Raw genomic sequence first — 15,198 nt, 5'->3', positions numbered from 1 at the left:
ACTTCACGCCAGTCCAGCCGAGCCTGCACTTCACGCCAGTCCAGCCGAGCCCGCACTTCACGCCAGATCTGCCGAAGCCAAGGCAGTATGCGTCATGCCCGCCGCCCCTGAGACTGAGAGCGTCATGCCCGCCGCGCCTGAGACAGCAAGCGACATGCCCGCCAAGCTAGAGCCTTCACCGCTGGTCCCGTTCAGCACAGAGCCCTCTTCACCGCTGGTCCCGTCCAGCACAGAGCCCTCTTCACCGCTGGTCCCGTCCAGTACAGAGCCCTCTTCACCGCTGGTCCCGTCCAGTACAGAGCCTTCACCGCTGGTCCCGTCCAGTACAGAGCCCTCTTCATCGCTGGTTCCGTCCAGCTCAGAGCCCTCTTCGCCGCTGGTCCTGCCCAGCTCAGAGCCCTCTTCGCCGCTGGTCCTGCCCAGTTCAGAGCCCTCGCCATCGCTGGTCCCGTCAAGCTCAGAGCGCGCTGATCCTGATCCAGAGACTGAGCTTCACGTCACTTCTGCCGACCCAGAGACTGAGCTTCACGTCACTTCTGCCGACCCAGAGACTGAGCTTCACGTCACTTCTGCCGACCCAGAGACTGAGCTTCACGTCACTTCTGCCGATCCAGAGACTGAGCTTCACGTCACGTCCGCCCGTCAAGAGTCTCGTCCCGCCAAGACTCAATCTGTTCCTGAATCTGATCCTGATACTGAGCCTGAATCTGTTCCTCTTCCTCTTTCTGCGCCTGTGTCTTCGGACAAGATGGCCGACTCCACGCCTGTGTCTTCGGACAAGATGGCCGACTCCACGCCTGTGTCTTCGGACAAGATGGCCGACTCCACGCCTGTGTCTTCGAACAAGATGGCCGACTCCACGCCTGTGTCTTCGGACAAGATGGCCGACTCCACGCCTGTGTCTTCGGACAAGATGGCCGTCTCCACGCCTGTGTCTTCGGACAAGATGGCCGACTCCACGCCTGTGTCTTCGGACAAGATGGCCACCGCCGAGCCAGTGTCTCAGGACAAGATGGTCGCCGCCGAGCCAGTGTCTTCGGACAAGATAGCCGCCGCTGAGCCGGTGTCTGTTCCTGTCCCTGAGCCGGTGTCTGTTCCTGTCCCTGAGCCGGTGTCTGTTCCTGTCCCTGAGCCGGTGTCTGTTCCTGTCCGTCCCTGTGTCTGTTCCTGAGCCGGTGTCTGTTCCTGTGCCATGGCCGCCTGAAGGGTCGTCTCCTCCCTGGCCGCCTGAAGGGTCGTCTCCTCCCTGGCCGCCTGAAGGGTCGTCTCCGCCCTGGCCGCCTGAAGAGTCGTCTCCGCCCTGGCCGCCTGAAGGGTCGTCTCCGCCCTGGTCGCCTGCACAGCCTGCTCCGCCCTGGTCGCCTGCACAGCCTGCTCCGCCCTGGTCGCCTGCACAGCCGGATCCGCCCTGGCCTTCCGCCCTTCCGCAGTCTTCAGGTCCTCTTCCGCTGCACGGGCCTGGCCCTCCATCCCGCCCCCGGGTCCGCCTCCGCTCCACCTCCCTCCTGGACAGTTTTAGGAGCGTCTGGAATCCGCTCCTTAAAGGGGGGGTTATGTAACGGTCACCAGCTGGAGTGCCCTTGAGTGCCACCAGAGGGCACTCCACAGACTATTATCACTCACAAACTACATTTCCCATAACTCACTGCCCGGACTCATCACTTATCACTGATCACATTCACCTGTACCTCATTCACTGATTGCATTCACCTGTGTCTCATCATCCTGTTAGTCTCAGTCTATTTATACCATGTTCATTCATTCACTCACCGCAAAGTCTTGTTGTACTGTTAGCCTGCATTTCTGAGCGTTTTCCCGTGTTTGTGTTCTGTTTTTGACCCTGGACTGTTTACCGTTTCTGACTCTGTTCTGCCTGCCCGCCCCTATCTGGATTGTTTATTGGATTCTGTTTATTGCTGCCTGCCTCGACCACTGCCTGTTTACTGGATTACGAGTTTGGATTACCCCTATTTAATAAAGCTGCATTTGGATCGATCTTCTTGTCTCGGAGCATTCATAACAGCCCCGCTGCGGCCGGACTTTCACCAATACTTCTCGCTCGTTCAGTTCCGGTAAATGCGACTGTTCCAGTGTATTTTGCAGTAAACAAGTCGGTAACACAGCCCGCTTGCCTGCACACAAACGCCGTTGTCATGGCGACCCAGATAAATCCAATAAAGGATTAGGATAAAGGATAAAGGATAAAAACAAAAAAGGTTTATGTCAATAGATCTGAAAGACGCTTATTTCCAAATACAAATAGCGTCACCTCACAGGCAATTTTTGAAATTCGCCTTCGAGGGCCAGGCATATCAATACACAGTCCTGCCGTTTGGCCTTTCCCTAGCACCTCGTACATTCACGATGTGCATGGACGCAGCGCTCGCACCCCTGAAACTTCGGGGCATACGAGTTCTGAATTATTTGGACGATTGGCTCGTTCTAGCTCGATCACACTCAGAGCTTTTAGAACACAGGACCATATTACTCGATCACCTCGAGAATCTAGGTCTCAGAGTCAATTGGGCGAAGAGTTCACTGTCTCCCAGTCAGACGATATCTTTTCTGGGTACAGAACTGGACTCGCTGTCTATGACAGCACAGCTGTCGCCACAGCGCAGACTGAGTATTCAGCGCATGACAAAAATGTTTCGCCATGGAGCTTTAGTCCCGCTCAAAAAGTTTCAAAAGATGCTGGGTCTCATGGCTTCAGCATCTCCAGTGCTTCAGCTGGGCTTGCTTCGCATGCACCCGCTGCAGTTCTGGCTGAAAGCGCGCGTACCGCGCCGAGCGTGGATCTCCGGTCTCTTACGCCTCAAGGTCAATCAAAAATGCATATCAGCTCTGAAACCTTGGACGGTGACCGATTGGTACCAGTCAGGTGTAAGCCTGGGGACTTCCTCGAGTGTGAAGGTGGTGTCTACGGACGCCTCAACCTCGGGATGGGGAGCGCTGCTCGAGGGCAGACCGTTCTTCGGCCAGTGGTCAGAATGGGAAAAGCTTCTACACATAAACTGCCTGGAAATGGTGGCAGTCGACAACGCTTTTGTCCCCAGATAAGAGGACACCACGTCTTAGTCCGTTCGGACAACATATCGGTGGTGGCTTATATAAATCACCAGGGAGGTGTCAGATCCAGAACCCTTCACAGGCTGATGGAACGCCTCCTGATCTGGGCTCAGCACAATCTGCACTCGCTGAGAGCAGCGCACGTGCCAGGTCACTTGAATGTAGGACCAGACAGACTGTCCAGGAACAATGTTCCCGCAGGAGAAGGGTCCTTACATCCACAGACAGTCCAACTGCTGTGGAAAACATTCGGCAGAGCAAAGATAGACCTATTTGTGTCTCAAGAAAACGCTCATTGTCCGGAGTTTTTCTCCAAGAGCAGGGATGCGCTGGCCCACACTGGCCCCGCTGCCCGCGCTATGTGTTTCCCCCTGTCACGCTCCTACCCCAGGTATTAGAGCGGATCAGGAAAAGCGGATGCTCAGTGTTACTCGTGGCCCCGTTCTGGACGAACCAAGCCTGGTTCCCAGTTCTGATGCAACTGACAAGTACCGCCCCATGGCCGATACCTGTGAGGAGGGATCTCCTCTCGCAGGCCAACGGCTCTATTTGGCATCCTCGCCCGGAGCTATGGTCCCTACATGCGTGGGCCATCAACGGGTACCCGTTAACCTCCCAGCGGGAGTGTTAAACACGATCACGCAGGCTAGAGCCCCATCTACTAGGCGGCTCTATTCCTCGAAATGGTCTGTGTTCGCTAGCTGGTGTACAGCTCGTGAAATATCACCCTCAGACTGTGGGGTGCCGGAGGTTCTTTCCTTTCTACAAGAGCTGCTGGATAAGGGTAGAGCCCCATCCACGCTCAAAGTTTACGTGGCGACCATAGCAGCGTTCGCTGAACCAACGCTTGGCCAGTCACTGGGAAGAAACGTTCTGGTCATTCGCTTCCTTAGAGGAGCTAAGAGACTGAATCCTCCCAGACCTCCCTCAGTTCCCATTTGGGACCTTTCCACGGTTCTGGAAGCCATGAAAGGCGCCCCATTCGAGCCAATTCAGTCAATAGACTTAAAGCACTTATCTTTCAAAACAGTGTTTCTTCTGGCTCTCGCTTCAGTAAAGCGCATAGGGGACTTGCAAGCGCTCTCAGTGAGCGCGACGTGTATGGAGTTTGGGCCTAATGACTCGAGAGTCATACTCAAACCAAAGCACGGGTACGTTCCTAAATCCCTCAACACTCTGTTTAGGGCACAGGTGATTTCCCTGTCAGCACTGACGGTCTCTGAGGAGGAAGGGGACGCAGGCTTCCTTTGCCCGGTCAGGGTTCTAAAAGCATATGTGTCTCGCTCATCTGTTTTTAGACAGACGGAGCAGCTCTTTGTTTTGTTCAGCGGTCGTTCTAAGGGACTAGCCACGTCAAAACAGAGTCTATCCAGATGGATAGTTGATGCTATAGCGCTAGCTTATACATCTAAGGGTCTGCAATGCCCGTTAGGTGTCAAAGCGCACTCCACGAGAGGCATGCCTCATCGCGGACTTGGTCTAGTGGGATTGCCTTACAAGATATCTGTATGGCGGCAGCCTGGGCCTCTCCGTCTACATTTATAAGGTTTTACAACCTAGAGGTTCCCGCTTTACAGGCTAAGCTGCTCTCGGTTTAATACTTCAGTATTGTCTGCCCGATGCTATTGGCTCAGGATGCTGAAACTGTAAGAGCATCGATCACTGATCGACCATATATGTCTGTGGGCAGTGTGTAAGTCCCCTAATACTTATCAGTCCAGGCCGAACTCGCCCTGGCTGTGTGGAACACTTGATATATATATGCTCTTGACAGAGTACTATATTCTACAGGAATGATGCTATTCTAGCCCCTCTTCCCGGATTCTCTGTGAGTCCCTCATGATTATGCACAATATGAGCCCGGGCACCTGCCCTTGAGACGTTAGTGTTGAATCTCAGCACGCACAGCGTTTTACACTGTGTTCCCCTAGCGTAAGCTATTACGCAGTACTCGTTCTCTCTCTAGAGAGAACCGAGGTTACGTTAGTAACCGAGTACGTTTTCCGCCTGGGAACGCTGGGGGAGCGGGGAAAGTCACCAATATCACCAGAACAGGTTGTTTAACCATCCAAATTATTTCTAGACAGTTTTATTAAGTTAAAAAAGTTAGCAAGTTCTCCTTTAATATACACGTGTCTTCATGTGACGTTTGTGCTTCTCAGAATGTCTTTGAGGAAACATTAAATATGGAAACTAGAACCAGTTTAAAAATCTTCATACGCTGATGGTGAAACAGTGATTTTTTTTGTATAAATTGCTAGTGGATCTCTTGAGGCCAGGGGAGTGAGGTTTACACTCACAGCTCTTACTGTCCTATGACAATTACACTTGTAGAGAATGTAAAAACATTGTGTTCACAGTTTTGAAATAGGGGTGGGATGATGTTCCTTTCTGTGAGGGTACGCTTTCTTGGAAGTTTTCGTTTTTGTCTTTGAATTTCTCTTAGTCATACTGCCTTTATTTTGATTTTCTTCAATATCCACTCAAATCATTATACATCTGCATAATGACGAATCAAAACATATGAGGATCATAATTTTTTATGTTTTTAAACTGTTTCCTCGCAGAAAAGCAGAGATCGTGCCGTGATCTATCCGTGGAAAACGGGTTGATATACAGCCACCCCTCCAATGAAGAAGAAATCTTTTACACCTGCAACACGGGTTATAAACCCTTCACTGGGAACTGGTGGGATTCAGTGACATGCAGCAAAGGCTCTTGGTCTGAAGAACCTCGGTGTATCCGTGAGTTTTATTATTGTCAGTCTCAGGTGTTAGACGAATGATAGTGTACTGAAATGTGCTTCCTGTTTTCTGTCTTTACAGGGGAGGAAGAATGTGGTGCTTTTCCCAGTGTTCACCATGGAAAACTAAAGCAAAGCCGTCGTGATCGAGGAACTGCTGAAGTGGAATGTGATCCAGGGTTCATATCAACTCAACGCTTCATAACATGTATCAGAGGTACATGGGAGAAACCAGTTTGTGAGGGTGAGCTTCTCAAACTCTTATTGCATGTTTGTGAGGAACAGCGACAGCATATAGTGGACAATATAATCTATTGACAATGTTAATCTCAGTCTTACTGGATTTCATGAATTTCCATTAACATTTTTTTTTTAGTGGGCGTCAGTTGTAACATTCCTCCAAAGGTGGAATATGCATTCATAACATCTAAACCTGAAGAATTTTATGCACATGGATCTAGTGTAACATATGTATGTCGAAGCTCATTGTTAATGAATAGGGAAACTACAGTTTTCTGCCGCAATGGAACTTGGGAAGAAATACCAACATGTGAAGGTAAGATTTTGATTGGTTATGATAACTGTCTTTTAAAACTTCTCATAAAAAAGGGTGAAAAAAAGAGAAAGGGTATTTGACAATCAAGAGGAATAACATCAAGTCCCCAGATAAGTTTTTCATAGTGACGATAATAATTATACAATAAATCAAAAACCCTTTGAAATCATAATTTTAGTTTTGGTACTTTTTGTCTATCTGCACTAGATTAATATGTTATTGTAATAATAAACATTATCAGCTTGCTGGTATACTGTATGCTGGATGACTCATCCTGTGCTACACAGTGTTTTGTCCAATCAAATGCTCTCTAGAATCAAAATAAAATGAGTGTTTTAGTGCCATTGTGCTATACTCCTTTCTTATAAAAAAGTTCTAACCTGAGAAAAAGGATTGAGAGATTTAAAAATGGTCACATAAATCCTCAGTGAAATCACAAAACAAAATGATGATAGCAACTCTTTAAATAAAGTAGTAGGGACACTAAGTATAATGTACACACCTGAATGCATCTGAAGCTATTAATGAGGACATTTTTAAATAATGTATCGGACTCCACAGTGTCTCTTCACATATAGGTTTTCTTGAGAGATTTTGGACACATGACACTGAAAAATACTGGATCTTTGGTACCAAAGAAACCATCAAATCATTTACATGTCGAGAGAATGGACAGTGGGATTATGAGCCTGTTTGTGCGGGTATTATAGAGAAACACTTCTGCATTTAGTGCTGAACTTAATGCATTTTATTAAATAATGTTAATCTTGTTTCAGATAGTAGATGTGAAGTGTCTAACTCCGAATATTACTTGTTTCCAACGATACCAAACATGCTAGGTTTCACCTTACAGTCTGTTTCATACTCCTATCTAGTAGGGACATAAAATTTTGTGGTAGTGATGACAATTATTATTAAATCAATTTGATTAAATTGTGAAATCAGAATTTGTGTTTTGCCACTTTTGCTTTAGATTAGTATAATAATCTAATGTTAAACTGTCCTTCCCATAAAGCAGTCTTCTCATCTGCTTGAAGCCAAGAGAAAGAGTGATTAGTGGTTTAAAAATGGTCACGTTAATCCTCAGTGAATTCACAAAATAAAAGAGATGATAAAAACTTTTTAAATAAAGTATCAGAGACATTAAGTATAACTTAAAGTAACTTAAAGGGTTAGTTCACCCAAAAATGAAAATTCTGTCAGTAATTACTCACCCTCATGTTGTTCCAACCATGTAAGTCTTTCGTTCATCTTCGGAACACAAATTAAGATATTTTTGATGAAATCTGACAGAATTTTGACTCCTCCATAGGCTTCCAGTGTGACCGAAACTCACCGGCCCAGAATAGTTATTAAAACATCGTTAAAATAGTCCAAGTAACTACAGTGGCACTACATTAAGTTTATCATGCGACGTGATTACTTTTTGTGCGCAAAAACAAACAAAAATAACGACTTTATTCCACTTTTCATTTCCTTCTCTCTGGGCCTCGTAGTGTTTTTGCGCTGCGCGTCTGTGTTGCACGTCATCACGCAACACACACATGACCGGCGTCGGCCAATCGTGAGCCTACGTGGTGACGTGTAACACAGACGCGCTGCGCAAAAACACTACGCGAACCAACTAGAGGTCCAGAGAGAAGGAAATGAATAGTGGAATAAAGTCGTTATTTTTGTTTGTTTTTGCGCACAAAAAGTATTCTCGTCGCTTGATATACTTAAGATTGAGCCACTGGAGTCACTTGGACTATATTAACGATCTCTTTAATAACTTTTCTGGGCCAGCAAGTTTCGGTCACATAGAAGCCTATGGAGGAGTGAGACATGGCTCAGATTTCATCAAAAATAGCTTAATTTGTGTTCCGAAGATGAACGAAGGTCTTACGCGGTTGGAACAACATGAGGGTGAGTAATTACTGACAGAATTTTAATTTTTGGGTGAACTAACCCTTTAACTAAGTATATGTAAAACCTGAATTTATCCAAAGTTATTAATGAGTAAAATTTAAACTCCACTCAGCCTCTTTCCACATGTTTTCTTTAAAAAATATTGGGCACGTTTTTCAAGCAGTAAATGTGTTATATAATGTATATGGCACTATTTTACATTATGCATTTACTTGTTCCATTAGAAAAGTGTCAGAAACCACGCAAGAATTTTATGACACTGATAAAGGAGAAAGAGGAGTACGACAATAAAGAAGTTCTGAGATACAAGTGCATCGAGCCATACAATGTAATTCCAGAAGGACAATGGACCTGTGAAAATGGAGAATGGAATGGAGCCTTTGTCTGCAGGGGTGAGCTAGAATGTTATGAATCTAAAATCACATTTACTACCTAGTGGGTAAAACATTGACTAGATCCATAAACATCAGCTGGGAATGATTGTGAATTTAGTGGAACATTAATCTGTACTTTTTTTATTTTTTTTAATTCATATATATTACAAACAACTCATGTTCACAAACATTTACAATGATTAAGGGGACACTATAAAACACTGCATAAAATGGACTGAAATATGTCTGAAACTGTTACTTGTTTAGGTAAGATCTGCCCACCACCTCCTTATATTGAAAATGGACACTATACTCCCTTGAATAAGGATGGTAATGAGATCACAAAGGTATTGTACACTTGCCAGTCTCACTATGTGCTGAATGAGCGACAGCGATCTCATAAGTGTGTGAATGGGAAATGGGAGACCCCTCCGAAATGTCTGAGTGAGTCCTTCTTTTCCAAATAATTCTCTTGAATGACTCCCATCATGAAGTGTTTTGAAATTTTTGTGTAATCGGTTGTATTTTGCATCTTTCATAGAGCCATGCGAAATTACACCTGAGATTTTTAAAGGACACAATGTGCAATCCATCCGAGAAAAGTTCTATTTACAACATAATAAAATGATACATCTTTACTGTGAGATGACAGGAAGATATATAAGCTTGACATGTTTTGATGGGAAGCTGACCATTCCACCATGTGAGTACATGTGTTTGTGCACTTTCATATGTGAATTAGTTGAGGTCACCAGGTTCGCCTGCTGCTGCATCTTTACCATCTTGCTAACTAATCTGATATTATAGACCTCTTTTGTTGAGGTTTCAATTCATGAAGGGTCAGTTACGGGCAGCTTTACTGAATAGAAAGCTCAAAAGAACAGCATTTATTTGAAATAGGAAATCTTTTGTATCATTAGAAATGTCTTTACTGTCACTTTTGATCAATTTAATGCATCATTACTGAATAATAATTTTAAAAAGACCACACACTTTTAAATGGTACTGTACATTCCTGTTGAATTATTTTTTTGTTTTGTTTTTCCCCTTTTCTTCAGGTCCATAAGACATTGAAAGAAAACACTGAGGTAAAAACTATGAAACATTTTGATGATGTTACTATCCACATTTGATTTATAGATTTTATGTTTTCAGAGTTTATTTTACGGTGCAAAATTTGAATGGGATAAAGTCCCTGTAAAGATTTTTAGTGCATAAGTCTCTGTGGGCATGTACACTGATTAAAACAACAATAATGCCCACTAGTAACTCTGCATTTATCATAGTTTTCTTTATTAAGATCTGATGATCCCACAGATGTGAATGAAGATGGACAGACAGTCTTCTGCAGGAGCAACACACACACACACACACACACACACACACACACACTTGCTTGATATTCAGTTTACTTGCTGATGTTACAGTAATATGACACTGTGTTAACACTGCTTTGGAATAAAGCTTAACTTTCAAATTATTACTCTGGGTTTGGTATTTATTATTATACATATATATATTTTTTACATTCAAGTATTTTCTCCCAATTTATTTACATGTAGGAGTTTAACTTAACCCCTTAACTGCAAGAAAATTAAAGCTAAAATCTAAACAAGTTGTGTTCCAAATTTTAGGTTGATATCTCAAAAAAAATTGCTTTCAGTAAGATTTTATTTGGGCGCAGTACCAAACTTTTTCACTAGATGGACAGCCAAGCTTCCTTACTGAGCATATAAGGGCGCCTCCATTTTCATATATGGTTTCAGTGATCTGAACCATGTATTTCCATAATTTCATACAATTTAAGAAGTATACATCCTATTCAGAAGTAGTATGGGTGGTTTGGCAGTATTTGATTTGATTTCAACCTCTAAAAAAACACATAAAAAGAGCACATATGTGCGTTATAGCTCGCTGACGCATCACAGTAGTAGCAGTAGTAGTAGTAGTAGTACAGTAGCAGTAGTAGAAGTAGTAGAATCAGTAATCGGGTGGATTTGGTAGGCAGGTTAAGACTGGATTTAGATTTTTTAAATGTACTGTGTAAAGGAATACCAATGCTTTGTTTTGCAAATAATAATAATGATAATAATTGCGTGAATATTTAAATCTGTTGCATTTCGCAGGTGGTTTAAGACTGGAGTTAGATTTTTTTTTTTTTTTTTTAAATGTACTGTAAGGGAATATTTTTATTTAATTTTTTTATTATGTTTTGAAAAAGCCATTACAATTATAAAAATGACATGTTTTTGGTGAGTTTATAATGTAATCAATTTCTCATAATGTAAAAATTGTTATTACATTATGAGCTCAAGATTGTAGTGCGTTTTGAGAAAATGATTACATTATGAACATTTTATTACAATAATAATGTAATACTTAATACATTATGTGCTGTTATTACATTAATGTGTAATAAATGCGTGCTGGCAGTGTGTGAACACAATCACCCTACAATGATAAAAATCTCCCTTATCCCCATTAAACAAAAGCAGTCTCATTATGCCGATTTGATTCTCTGAGCAGTGTGATGTCACACTGCTGAGGCCCCGCCCACGGCCGCTGACTGACAGTCCTGTATTACCATAGTTTCTGCCAAGGGGGTAATCCATCAGCCGAAACTGAAGCTTCCCTGGAGGCCGCCATTGATTAGCAGACCATCACCTGCTGTTAGCATTCCATTGACTCCCATTCATTTTGGTGTCACTTTAACAGCGAATAACTTTCCATCTGAGGCGTTTAAAGACTCCATTTGTCCATTATTTATTTCTAAAGAAATACAAAAATGTATAAAAGGCTCCATTACCTTGTATCTTACGTTATGGCCCCGTAGAAGCAGTTTTTGTAAAAATAGGCTAACGATTGCGTCATAACCACGTGACTCTCTGTCGCACAGTAGAGAGATTACCGTATAGACAGGAAGAGAAGCTCGCGGGCAATCGGGGGGACGTGGAGGCAAAATGACAAAATTATTAATCAGAATACTTAGCAAAAGTTGCTCCTGCTCCTAGCTCATAGACATCTCCTACTCACGCTCTCCGTCCTCAGTTTCGGAAGGGAATGATTCAGATTTCTCTTGGCACAGCTACTAGAAGACAGACAGGTTGCTCACGTCACATCTACGTCGTCAAGCTCAGTTTGAGTCTGCGCAGTACGCTCAGCCATCAGGAAGTGAGTGCTTCTATTGACTTCACTTTTCTCCGTTGAAGTCTATGGGGTCACTGTGTCCATTTCTTTTACTGTCTATGGTTTCCAGTGGTGGAATGTAACGAAGTATTTGTACTTCGTTACTGTACTTAAGTAAATTTTTACGTATCTATACTTTACTTAAGTAAAAAAAAATAATGCATACTTATATTTTTACTCAAGTAGATTTTTCAGCAATTATCTGTACTTTGTACTCCACTACATTATTAAAATGCGTGTCGTTACATCCTTCCGAATCTTGCATAAAAAAATTTTGGTCGAATGACGTTTTGGCGTTGCTGGTCAATGCACGTTGAAACAGATCGGAGATCTGATTGGTCAAAGAACTCACGCGCTCAGCGCGCGTTTTGAAACAAAACAACACAAGCGGAACGGATGTAAATCGAAGAAAAGGACACGGTGGACACCAAATATCAAACATGGACGAAGAGCCAACAACGTCGACTGAGCTTGAGCCTGTGACCTGCAGCTCTGATTCTGAGAGACATCCCTGGCCTTATTTAAGCAAGTTATTTGAATTTAAAGGTTCAAAGAATGACTCCTGGCGTTTTCAATGTGTCAAGTGCCTACCTCAACGCAAAGAACTGTTGGCGTTTAAAAACTCCCCTTCAAATTTGAAGAAACATATAGAGGTAAGACATGCAATGCTAGTTATTAATATTTAAGTTACAAACTTGCTATGACATGGTGCTATGACTGTTATAGAAAAACGGATGTCAACATAACAAAAATATCACACCAGTATAATATTTGTTTGACGTAAGTTAGTGGTACCCTAACAGGGCAACTTCATTAGCTGGTTATTAGCACAGCAGGGACGATAGCTTGCTAGTACGTTACATTTTTGGAGATGAGCAAACTACTGCTATATCTGTACATTCGTAGTTGGCTAAAATAGCTGTTTGTTTTGACTCGATGAAAAAATGTTCAAACTTTTTATATGGCCCCTAGCTTCTTTACCATTCAACATTGGGTATTTAGTTGACATTCACAAGTAAGCATGCAGGCAAAACTATATCTTGGTTTGATTCGATTGTGAACAATTTTGCACTATGACAGTTGTTTTTCATCAATATCATGACATTTTTTTAGAATTTGCAAATATATATATATATATATATTTAGCAATTTAGCGCGAAAGTATATGCGAATATCAAACCAATTTTACCCGTGTGATATGCTTGGTTGTAAGTGTCAGTAGCTTGTCTTTTTAGTCTAAAGATGTAATCACGTTGGTTTCGCGTTTCAGTGCCCCATACACTGTGGTTTTGTATTAACGTAAATGTAAAATCCTGTAACTTTAGGGTCCAAACTCGAAACCAACGTGATTACAGTAGCTTTTTGCTTGTGTGGTACTTACATGTTGCCAGTCATAACAAAGTAATATGCTAGTAAGATGTAAGGTTAGTGTTTGCACTTGCACTTAACTAGTAGTGGTTTAGATTAATTCTTGAACCCTTAAAAAATATTTTACATGACTTCCGGTGTAGCGCTGAAGCAGATGGCTGCTTGAAATAACGTCTCCAGACCGGTCGATTGTAATCCCCTGGAAAATACACTTTGGAAGTTTAAAACAAACTTAAGTTTAACATGGAAGGGGAGAAGCAAAAAAGGGTTAAAAATAAAGCAGGCTCCAAACGGGAAAAAGGAGAAACAACCGAAGATATGGACGGCGGCGAAGACGGTAATGGAGTTAATGGCGAGGCCCGGAAAGCAAGCGAAGCAGTAGCAAGCTCTGGAATACAGACCATTCGGGACGAAATACGAGCGTTTAGAACGGACTTCAAAAATGATATGGGTGCATTTCGACTCTCAATTCGGGATGATATGCGGAATGAGCTGAACGAGCTTAGAGAAGAAATTAATCAGAAATTTAATGACTTCTCAGGCGAACAGCAAACCACGAACAACAGAGTGAGGGAAGCAGAACAACGCGTCGCCGATATGGAAGAATGGAATGTAGCGGCAAGTGACGCACTCCTTGAAGTGTTGGAGAGTCAAGATGCTCTGCATACAAAGTTAACAGACATAGAAGCTCGCTCTAGACGGAACAACCTTCGCATTTACGGAGTCCCGGAGGGATCCGAGGGAAGCAACCTACTAGAGTTTGTGACGAGGCTTATAAAGTCGGAGCTTGGCCTGTTGTCCACGGAAACGGAGATTGGAATACAGCGCTGCCACAGAGCACTCGCACCAAAGCCTCCCCGCGACGCACCACCCAGATCACTGGTTCTTTGCTTCCAAGAGTTTAGAGTGAAAGAACAAGTACTGCACACAGCGTGGAAAAAGAAAGAAGTTCGATTCGAAGGAAAGAGGATATATTTCGACTCGGACTATCCTCCAGAGATATTGAAAAAGAGGAAGGAATATGTGGGGATTTTAAAGGAACTCAAATCCAAGGGGATTCGATTCCAAACGCCATACCCAGCAAAGCTGAGAGTGTTCTTTGAAAATGGTACCCAAACCTACGAGAATGCAGCAGAGGCAGTAAAAGACTTGAAGAAGAAAGGGTTCTCTTTTGATACCTTCAAGGAGCCTGAACCAAAACAGCGGAGACTTGCAACGTGGGAAAGAGCAGGTGCAAACCGACGCCGCCAAGCAGCCGTAGATCAAGAACGGATAAGGGAGAAGTTACGAAGCTTTCACCGTGTTACCCCGGGATTAAGAGATGATAATATTGATGCGTGATATTCGCAAAAAATCAACGGGAATTGATTGTCTGATTAGGATGTCTGCAGCAGGAGCCATAAACCTTTAAGACAGCACATCCAGATGAGCGATATGGTGCAGTAGCCTGTTAAGGTAGACCCTAAAGCTCTTTTAGACCATCTAATCCCGAGATACTTTTACGAGTCTTAAATAAAAGGGTTAATATTCCGTTAATGTATCTCCTTTCTAGTTTGCTGTAGGTTAAATATTATTATTATTATTATTATTTTTTTATTTATTTTTATTTTTTTGTGAGCCTGCCTGAGTTGAATCTTTAAACCGGTTAAAGCCTGTTTTATGCTTCTGCGTCGAACTGCCGCCGTAGCTACGTCGTAGGCTGTGTGTAGCGCGCGTACCCTACGGCGTACCCTGACGTGCACCTCTCCAAAAATGTAACAACGCGTCAATTCTACGCGGACACAAGCGCTGTGATTGGTCTGCCAGAACCCCTCCCTCGGGGTTTCACACGCTCCCTAGGTACGCGTCAACGCGGACAACGACACAGAAGTATAAATTAAAACCAACACGTTGCCTACGGCGTATAGGCTCCGGCGTAGGTCCGACGCAGAAGTATAATGAGGCCTTAAGTGGGGTCTTAGAAATTGCCGGTGCATCGAACATCTTAAGAGTAT

At 43.4% G+C, this 15,198-nt stretch overlaps 2 protein-coding genes across 6 annotated transcripts in view; both read left to right on the top strand.

The window, feature by feature from the left end:
• The window catches only part of LOC311296150 (complement factor H-related protein 1-like), a 53,094-nt gene extending 42,961 nt beyond the window's left edge, over window positions 1–10,133 (top strand). Inside the window, exons 2-9 of one of the 5 annotated variants that reach the window (XM_084417822.1) lie at window positions 5,637–5,813; window positions 5,895–6,056; window positions 6,189–6,368; window positions 8,501–8,668; window positions 8,918–9,094; window positions 9,192–9,353; window positions 9,709–9,738; window positions 9,968–10,133. In XM_084417822.1, coding sequence (XP_084273948.1) covers window positions 5,637–5,813; window positions 5,895–6,056; window positions 6,189–6,368; window positions 8,501–8,668; window positions 8,918–9,094; window positions 9,192–9,353; window positions 9,709–9,716 — 1,034 coding nt within the window. In that variant the 3' untranslated portion in view covers window positions 9,717–9,738; window positions 9,968–10,133. Of the gene's footprint in view, window positions 1–5,636; window positions 5,814–5,894; window positions 6,057–6,188; window positions 6,369–8,500; window positions 8,669–8,917; window positions 9,095–9,191; window positions 9,354–9,708; window positions 9,739–9,936 lie in introns of all 5 variants that reach the window. The other 4 variants (XM_084417821.1, XM_084417819.1, XM_084417818.1 and 1 more) reach the window with 4 other exon arrangements.
• The window catches only part of LOC311296136 (complement factor H-like), a 341,142-nt gene that overhangs the window by 261,431 nt on the left and 64,513 nt on the right, over window positions 1–15,198 (top strand). The gene's annotated exons all lie outside the window — the stretch shown is intronic.

Source organism: Rutilus rutilus (assembly GCF_951802725.1).
Source record: "Rutilus rutilus genome assembly, chromosome: 8".
In the NCBI taxonomy this organism is placed as follows: domain Eukaryota; kingdom Metazoa; phylum Chordata; class Actinopteri; order Cypriniformes; family Leuciscidae; genus Rutilus; species Rutilus rutilus.
This window is presented reverse-complemented; position numbering and strand designations above follow the sequence as displayed.